A 10,295-nucleotide genomic window follows, 5' to 3' on the forward strand; every position below is an offset into this window, starting at 1 on the left:
TTACTTGCTTACACTCACTCATTCACTCACAAGTTAATTTATAATCATAAATTAACACCAGCTTGTGTTGTAGCCTCTTTAGCATGTATCTACCGACTAGTCACATACCTGTGTGCAGTGGCTCGTCATTGAATGTCACCCACCCAGTGTGGGAACCTCCGATGTTACTGCTGCTTGCCTCCGCCATTGCAATCACGTCTACAGACCTACAGAACAACTGGATCCATCAACACCTGCAAAGAAGAAAACTGCTGTCAGTGATCAAGTTATTAGTTAGAAAGACAGAGTGCCTGATAACGTCCTCTCAGTCTGAACAGCCAGATCCAAATCTTTCTCCATCCAAGACTGCTGAAACGTCATGCCAAATGTAACCTACACCCACTTGATTTGTACCGTTGCTATGACAACAGCAGCATCGTGCTCATTTAGCAAGACACACAAATTTCAGATCTCTAAAACCAATTACCTATCAAACGATCAAAATGGTATGTTGATTAGATTTATAGTAGTATCACTGTTGAAGCTTAGACTCTGATTGGTCAGAAAGAGCTGACAATAGTGCTGACAAACAACAACACTTTTATAATAACACGCTTGATTACATCTATAGTAACAGCTCACTCACAGGGACTCATACGTCATGTAAAAGAATGTTTAACAAGTGTGAAATTGTTTATATGGTGAGGTTTTCTAAAAGCAATTAAACCTTTATTTAATATTAAAAAAGGAGTCTCCAGTATCTCAGCTTTGTAAAAGAAAAAAAAAGAGATGAAGCTTTTAGAACATAACTAGCTTCTTAACATCAAAAGTAGCTTTAAGTTACTTAAAGTTAATTAAGTAACCAATTAATTGATTAAACTGACATCTCACTTAATTTATAAATAAAAATGCAACGGTGGTAAACTGCTGTGTTATAAGAGGATTAAAAAAATTTTGGGACATGCAATAAAATGAAACTATGCAACTTTGGAGTGGTAACAGGAATGCTGCTTTATCACATCATCTTGCAGACAATTATTTCTCTATAGGGGCATGGTGCAGTGTGTTCTACTCCTAATATGGAGTCTATGATCAATGTGGTGAAGTGACACTTATGTTGTCAAAAAACTTATGTTAAAATGTGTGTTTTAGCTGCATCATATGTGAACCAAATGACTTGGCCAAGGGTGATTCCAGAAAGGATGCAGTTACTCTGCAAAAATGATAGGAAATTGATCAAAACTGACAGGAAGAAGTGGCTCTCAGCTGATACAGCTGCACGGAGCTGCACACTTTAACGTCTCATCCGTTAAGTTTCCAGTGAACTCAGCATTCTCTGAGAAACATGAAGAGGTTTTGCATCCCAAAGCTAGTAAAGCTTCAGGAACATGGAGAGAGCATCCTGATTATAGCATTCCACTCTCTCTAAATAAGGAGAGCAGACAGGCAGCTGTACTGTTGTTGAGTGTAAGGGAATCAGAACTACAGAGGAAACACATACTGCCTTTTTAACCTATGTGTCAAGACTCCCAGCTCTCGGAGATCCACATGCCTTTCTCTAGACTTCCTCTCACATCCTCTCTCCCTTCCTCCTCCCTCTAACTCCCTCCCTTTTTTTCTCTCCTTCGACATTGCAGTGGGACACTTCACACCCACAGTTTCTTAAATAAGTCGTGAATCTTTGCTTTAGGAATACGCCCAGAAAATAAAGCCAAAATCTGCATCACACAAAAATTTTCCATAACTCAAGACATTCATGGCTGCATTCACCCTCCTGTTCCTCTTAAACATCTCTTCCTTAAACACTTTCCCCTTACTTCTACCTGCAAGTTTTTCCTGTCAGAATTTTTTTTCATAGTGCACACTTACCTTGGGGGTAAGAAAAGGTGCTTTATGAAGAGAACATTATTCTTATTTTTTTATTATTATTATTATTATTATTCACAACTCTCACCCATGTCACGTCCTGTTAGACGTTCTCCAGGTGAGTTTTAAACAGTTAGGTTAAATGTCAGAAAGCCTATGTAAATTACTTCTTACTAGTTTTCTTACCAAAAAATTTTCAAGACTGTACTGTACATTGTTTATTATTTGCAAATTTAATCAATTCGATTTGATTTATATAGCGCTTTTAACAATGGTCATTGTCTCAAAACATTTAAAAAAGAAAATTTATGAAAATGTGTATGTGTGAGAAAAATGTGTCTAGATAATAATGAGATAAATGAATGAATGATGCAGAATCAGGGGATCAGGGGAAACCGGATGCGCCTGAGTTTAATTTTGAGCTTCATGGCGAAAGGCTGTGAATACTTATGTACATGTGCTTTCTCAATTCTTTTATTTTTAATAAATTTGCAAAAATGTCAAGTAAACTTTTTTCATGTTGTCATTATGGGGTGTTGTAGGTAGAATTCTGAGGGAGAAAAATGAATTTAATCCCTTTTAGACTAAGACTGTGACATAACAAAATGTGGAAAAAGTGATGCGCTGTGAATACTTTCCAGATGGACTGTACATGCACTAGCAATTAATTTATTAAATAATTCTCTAAACCGCTTGTACAGGGTCATGGGAGGCCTGGAGACTTCAGGCACAGAGCAGGATAAACCCTGGAGAGGGTGCCATTTCATCAGGTACGACACACACGCACATGCAGGGAAACCTCCTTGGAGGTGCATCATACAAAAAAACTAATTATTAACAAAGCATAAAATTACTGTAACTGTAATATAACTGCATATGCAAAATTAGCTTTTGGAAAACACAGAACAAGTTGTTGTGTTAAAAAAAATGTGAATTAATATTTTAATTTAAAAAATTTAGCAAGTCACATGAGCATAAACTGTGTAAAACCACCAGCAAGCTCAAAAAACAGCAAGCTCACAACACTCTGGCTAACTGCAGTAAATACAACTTAGATTGCAAATCGAACAAAAAATGAAATATTTGTGCATGCAAAGTCCAGTTATTTTTATGTTGTCATAAAAAGAGCCACATGACTCTGTATCAATGCATGTGTCATCATTAACTAAACAATTTTTTTCAGTGATGTTGATTTTTGTACTGATTCTGGCTTTAGACCAACGCTCAGGACAACACGTACACAACACAGACTCTGCATACAACTACAGTGCCCCAGAGTGTATCCTGCAGACCAGAGAGAGGTGAAAGTGGTGTCCTGGCAAGATGAGCTTCATTCCAGACAAGTGACAAAGATAAAAGGTTTTTAGTCTGACATTAGCAACTGATTTGGTTCTCCTCAGATGATGAAGCTGATAAACACAAGTTAGCAGCAATGACCTCTCGATTTGGGTTCATATTCACAACAACCCTTGTTTGTTGTGGTTGTGTAGTTTTTGGAAAATAATCAGTGACAAGGTGATACACTGAAGAGGACTCAACCCTGTTCACTACAGAATTTTCCCAAATTACTCACTCTAATATGCTCGTGAATCAATTTAAGAGAAGATACAGTAAATCAAAATCCACAAAAATGATTGCATTCAATACATAATTCAATTCAATTTTATTTGTATAGCGCTTTTAACAATTAACATTATTGCAAAGCAGCTTTACACAATCAAAAGAATGATTTTTTATGAAATGTGAATGTGTATAAATCAAAATGAGCATACATAAGGAAATTAAACCAATACAAGCGAGATTCAATTAAGTACACTAACCCATCAAGCTGACATATTAGTGAATCAATTCTACAGACAAATGAAGCAAACACAGAATCTATTTCATATAACAAATGATTCCAACACATATGTGATTTAATCTAATACAACAGTGAATCGTAGAACTCACTCACTTCTATACTGTACAACTTCATCCTGTATTCAGGGTCACAGGGACCTGGAGCCTATCCCAGGAGGCTTAGGGCACGAGGCAGGGTACACCCTGGACAGGGTGCCAATCCATCGCAGGGCACACACACACACACACTCACCACAAGCAATTTGGGAATGCCAATTAGTTTAACCTGTATATCTTTGGACTGTGGGTGGAAACCGGAGTACTCGAAGGAAACCCACCAAGCACGGGGAGAAACAACTCCATGCAAACTCCATGCACACAGAGATGGGAATCAAGCCTGGCCGGGAATCGAACCAGGACCCTGGACGTGCAATGTGACAGTGCTAACCACTAAACCACCGTGCATGGTTGAAATCTCCAGCGACAATAAACAGTCCATCGGAGTGTGCGTTCTGCAGATTACTGGAAACCTGGTTTCCGAAACAAACCGACGTGGACCAATTGCTCGATAGTTCAGGGCTGGAATTTCCTACAAGTCTACCTGAGTCTCCAATAACTACCTGGACTCCATATTAACATCAATTAACATCAACTGTTATAGCTGAACTGTCTGCCACCTAACACACTGTATAAATGCAGATCATTTACTGCTTTCTGTTTCACCCAAATGAGGATGGGTTCCCTGTTGAGTCTGGTTCCTCTCAAGGTTTCGTCCTACTACCATCTCAGGGAGTTTTTCCTTGCCACCCGTCGCCTTTGGCTTGCTTACCAGGGACTATCTGACCATTTTGATTCATACACATTCACATTCCATACAAACTTAAATAATTTTTTTGTTATCGTGTAAAGCTGTTTTGCAACAATGACAATTGTTAAAAGCGCTATACAAATAAAATTTAATTTAATTTAATTTCACAAATTGCCATCCACTCACTTTTTATATTTAGAGGTAAGAATAGGACAAAATTTTGCTTTAAATACTTCTTTACATTGTATTGCCTCCTCCGCAAGCAAAACGTTTGCCTCCACCTGCTTTCTTTTTGAAATCATTTTGATCAGAATATGACAGTCCTACACAGTTTTAATAGGGTCTTAAAACAGCTGTGATTGGAGCGGTCTAATTAGGACAACATCAAGATGTCAAATCACGCATCTATATTTAGTGTATGTGTGCCTTTACACAACTGGAGTTGTTTTTCACTATTTAAAACTACAAAAACCTGTAAAAATTACAACACCCACTATAATGTGCAGCCTATTTTGCTCCTCTCAGTGTCATAAAAAAGTGACGTTACATGCTTTCCTTGGCACAGTCGTACTCCTCGCAAAAAGAAAAAAAAGTAGGAAGTTTCCTGAACAACTTTTATAGTAGATCCTACTCTGACCTAGAAATATTTTCAGTCCTAAATAAACTTTGATCTCAATTCATACTGTTAATACAGGGCCTGTATTAACTAAATGTCTCAGTGATTCTGGGACATTTAGTTAATAGAGGTCGCAAAAAAAAAATGCAATATATGACAAACCAACATGAAATTAAACTGAATGGAACATGGAAACTATGGCTGCAACTAACGATAATTTTAATAATTGATTAATATGTTGATTATTCTTTCCCGATTAATCGTATAAAACCCGAAAAGCGTTGATTTTCAACTCTTTATTCGAAAACAGAACTAAAATGTTTAAAAAGTGCACAAACATGTTGCTCGTTGAGCTGTTATAATAATAATAATAAAATAAAATAAAAATGGACTAACGCAAAAAACAGACATGTATGCTTTACATCTGCCAAATACAGTAGGTGGACAAGCGGTATGTTACTTTTACCGTCGCGGCGAACAGGGACAGCATTTGGGTTTGTGCATTTGTTGGTTTTAACGCTGATTGGCGCTATATAACTATAGACTGACGCCTCAGGCATCAGTTTGTTCTCTCCAGGATTAATGAGTCTGTAACAGAATCGGACTGACACAGGAGGGTAAGTCTTTCAAGAAAGCTATGTTTATTAATTCAGCAGACACGGTAGGGTCAAGATTGAGCGCTAGGATAATTACTGGAAATTATTAGCACTGGAAATTATTTTTTTTTCATTTATACAATAATAATATTAATAGCAACTAGTTTTTACATCTCACACTATTTGGCTTCGCCTTTTTCTGCGCTTTTTGGAGAACGCGCGAGTTTCTTTGTCTAAAAACAACAAACGGAATTCAGCTCCAAACAACTCCGACTCAGGTACGTTATCATGTCCAATATTCAGCTTGTTCAGTGTGTAGAGTGCAGGATGTTTAGACATTCTTCCTCCGTCGTTAGTAATAATTTTATTTGTGATAGGTGTGTGTTAGTGAGCACTCTGACGGAGAAGATATCAGCGTTAGAGGAGCGCATCCAGACTTTAGAGAGGGTTAGAGAGTGTGAGAGCAGCGTTATTCCTGTAGCGGACAGTCTGGGTGCCGCAGGCGGAGATAACCAGCCCCCGACTCCGGCATTAGAGCCCTCACAGCGGGGCGAGTGGGTGACGACTCGGCGGCATACTCGTTCAGCCAAAGCTAACGCTAAGGCTAGCCCACCGGAGCACACCTCTTCTGCGCTTCACGTGTCCAACAGGTTTGCTCTCCTCAGTGATGCACCCACTGAGAAACCTGAAAGAGCTCTGGTTATAGGAGACTCTATAATGAGACACGTGAAATTAGCTAGACCTTTAGGGGCGCCAGCGGCAGTGGTTAGGTGTATCCCGGGAGCCAGAGCACCGGACATAGCAGGTAATCTTAGGGCTCTAGGACAGCACAGGTTCTCCAAGATAGTAGTACATGCTGGAGCTAACGATATACGCCTTCGTCAGTCAGAGGTTAGTAAGAATAACTTTATAGAGGTGTTTAAATTAGCGAAGGCGATGTCCGATGGAGTAGTATGCTCTGGTCCCATCCCAATGAGACGTGGTGACATAACTTACAGCAGGTTATGGTCGCTGAACCGCTGGATGTCCGGGTGGTGCTCTGAAAACAACATGGGCTTCATAGATAATTGGAAGACCTTTGAGGGCAAAACTGGCCTGTTAGGGCAGGACGGTGTCCATCCCACTCAGGAAGGTGCTGCTCTCATTTCTTGTAGTATAGCTTATAGCTCAGAGGAGGCATAGTTAATCTGTGACAATCCAGGGTCCAGGCTAAGGAGCAGACAGACAGGCTAAACCAACCATCTGCTAGCTGCATAGAGTCGTCACTCAGGGTTCACTATATTGAGACTGTGTCTGTTCCCCGGACTAATCACAAATTTAGAAAGGCTCAGAACGTCTGTTTTAGTAATTTAATTAACATAGATACCACAAACTCGGATCATACTAAATGCGCAGCCGGCACCACTGATCTGAAGCTGGGACTGTTAAATATTAGATTTCTGTTAACGAAACTATCACAGACAAGGAGTTTGATATATTATGTTTAACAGAAACTTGGATTGAAGAGAACAAGTATGTAGCTCTAAATGAAGCTAGTCCTCCTGGATACAGCTACATACATCAGCCTCGGCTAACTGGTAGAGGAGGAGGCGTCGCAGTTATTTACAACGATAATCTGGCGTACAAAAACACAGATTTAAATGTAATGCATTTGAAATTCTCTATAGTAATATAAAGCCAGCTCAGACGATTTCGCTATTCATCATTTACAGACCCCCAGGGCCGTACTCTCTGTGAATTTGCAGATTTCCTCTCAAAACTTGTCGTTTCTGTAGACAAAGCGTTAATTACTGGAGATTTTAATATTCATTTTGAGAGTCCAGAAGACCCTCGGAGAACAGAATTTATGTCCATACTGGACTCAGTAGGAGTAAATCAGTTTGTAGTAGGACCCACTCATAAAGCAGGTCACACTTTGGACTTAATATTATCCTTCGGATTAAGTATAAGAAACATAATTACAGTCTGAAGCTATCTCTTGTCTCGATTAAAGTGTGTCATAGTAATAATGTACAGTATGCACAGCACCGCGCTACCGCCTTAAACGTATGTTCACGTCAAATACCACACAGAGCTTTATCAATAATCTTCCAGAGTTATCAACTTTGATTGGATCACCATCTGACTCCACAGAACTCAATCAAGTGACTGAATATCTAGAGTCAACACTTCGTTATAGCTTAGATAATGTAGCTCCAGTTAAAAGAAAAATTATTAGAGATAAGAAACCCGCTCCTTGGTATAATGACCACACATGCACTCCAAAACAAACCGCTCGGAAATTAGAATGCAAATGGCATCAAACTAAATTGTTAGTATTCCAAATAGAATGGAAGGAGAGCATCCTGAACTATAGAAAAGCTCTCAGTGCTGCTACTGTAGATCAATGAATCTCTCCTCTCTTATAGAAAATAACAAAAATAATCCTAGATTTTTTTTAATACCATAGATAAATTAACTAAAAACAAGACCACTGCAGAAATCTCCACAACAACAACATACAGTAGTGAGAATTTCATGAACTTTTTCAATAACAAAATCATAAATATTAGGCAAAACATTCAGGCTTTTAAACCAGACAATTTAAGTGATACAGATGAGAAATTAATCACATCACATCAGAACATAGAGTACTTTACTCCCCTTGAAGCGAGAGAACTAATTTCACTCATCTCTTCTTTAAAATCGTCAACCTGTGAATTAGATCCTATACCGACACGTTTTCTCAAGCAGATAGTTCCAGCAATAACAGAACCCCTGTTGAAAGTAATTAACTGTTCACTTAGCAATGGGTATGTTCCTAAATCCCTTAAATTAGCAGTTATTAAACCACTAATCAAGAATCCTGACCTTGACCCCTGTCAGCTTTTGAAAATTTAAATTCTGGAAAAGGTATTATCACAGCAGCTATGTTCATATCCACATAGAAATAGCATAAACAAACTGTATCAGTCAGGATTTAGGCCTTATCACAGCACAGAGACAGCACTTGTTAAAGTAGTAAATGACCTCCTAGTGGCCTCTAATCAGGGTTGCATTCCTATACTTGTGTTACTCGACCTCAGTGCAGCATTTGACACTATTGATCATAGTATTCTCCTTCACAGATTAGAAAATTTAGTAGGAATTAAGGAAATGGCCCTCTTATGGCTTAGATCCTATTTGACTAATCGTTATCAATTTGTAGATTTAGATGGTGACCATTCCTCATGTTCTCAAGTTGAGTTTGGTGTTCCACAGGGTTCTGTTTTAGGCCCACTGCTTTTTTCCCTTTACCTGCTTTCTCTGGGCAACATAATTCGTAAACATGGTATTAGTTTTCATTGTTATGCTGATGACACACGAGTATACGTTTCAGCAAAACCAGATGAGAAAAAACAGTTTACTAGTTGAGCAATGTGTGCAGGATATAAGAGATTGGATGTTAATTAATTTCCTTCTGCTCCTAGTAAAGGTTGCATAAGTCAGACAGCAGCGATAATCTGACAGTTCCAGAAATAAACATACATCCTGAACACACAGACACACACACACACTACAAATACAATGACCTGCTAAAGCACCTACAAAATTTCAGTCTCCACCAAACCTGGCCTACATTGAGTGACAACTATCAATGGTGCACCAAAAAAAATTTCCTTCCATGATGATGCTTTAAACTTTGTCATATTTGTTTAAGAGGTCTAAGCGTGCTGTTGTGAGGTGCGCCCAAGTGGCGATGGCACGGGTGCTTGGGCCCGCTCATCTTGTTTTCATCATAAATGGCCGCAGGGCCCACTTTTTGGCTTTCATCTTTAGAGAGGTCACTGAAGGACAACCAGCCCCCATTGTATAATATTTGCCGGCCTGGGTCCCACAAGTCTGCTATGCCTGACAGTGCATGCGGAGTTTCCATCGTGATGTTGCTGGTGGTGGACCCGCCAGCGTGCTGCACAGGACTAGCTTAAGTAAACATGAGGAGGTGTTTATCTTAATCGACAGGGGAGTGACCGGCAGTTCCCAACCAAAACCAAATCGTTGTATCTTCAATGGCACAATGTAGCCATTGAGAAATGTTGAGAACACTGACAGGAAAATGTTTAGGCGACTTCACTGACTTGAAGGACTACATATTATCAGCGACCAGCTACTTCAAGTGCACCGATGGCATCCGTGTCTCTACGAACATCATCTCACGACCAACCAGAAACCGTAGATTACTGCAGAGGTTCATGCACTTCTGAAGACCCAAGACACCGCCATCAGAGCGAGAAACAAGGTGGCCCTAAGAAAAGCATGGGCCAAACGTTTCTGGGCCTTCAGAGAGGCGAAACGCACACACGCCCAGAGAATCCTCAACCACTTCAGGGACAGCGGTGACATACAACATGTGGCAAGGCATACAAGCCATCACCAACTACAAGACATCATCACCTACATTAATGGCTCCCTTCCAGATGCGCCGAAAGGCTTCTACCCTCGGTTCGACATGCAGAACGACGTGACGGCAAGGAAGACCTACCCTTCTCCCAAAGACCAGGTGCTGTGTCTCACCACAGTTGATGTGAGGACAACTCTATGTAGAGTAGTATTAATTTTGTCAGCTATTTTC

General features: G+C 39.6%; 1 protein-coding gene across 1 annotated transcript in view; it reads right to left on the reverse strand.

Moving 5' to 3' along the window:
* LOC128535648 (stonin-2-like) overlaps positions 1–191 on the reverse strand; it is a 31,286-nt gene extending 31,095 nt beyond the window's left edge. Inside the window, exon 1 of the mRNA XM_053509685.1 lies at positions 109–191. Within this exon, the coding sequence (XP_053365660.1) occupies positions 109–187 (79 nt within the window). The 5' untranslated portion in view covers positions 188–191. The remainder of the gene's footprint in view (positions 1–108) is intronic.
* Positions 192–10,295: the final 10,104 nt, after the last annotated feature.

The sequence above is a fragment of the Clarias gariepinus genome, chromosome 13, assembly GCF_024256425.1.
Source record: "Clarias gariepinus isolate MV-2021 ecotype Netherlands chromosome 13, CGAR_prim_01v2, whole genome shotgun sequence".
Taxonomy (NCBI): Eukaryota; Metazoa; Chordata; class Actinopteri; order Siluriformes; family Clariidae; genus Clarias; species Clarias gariepinus.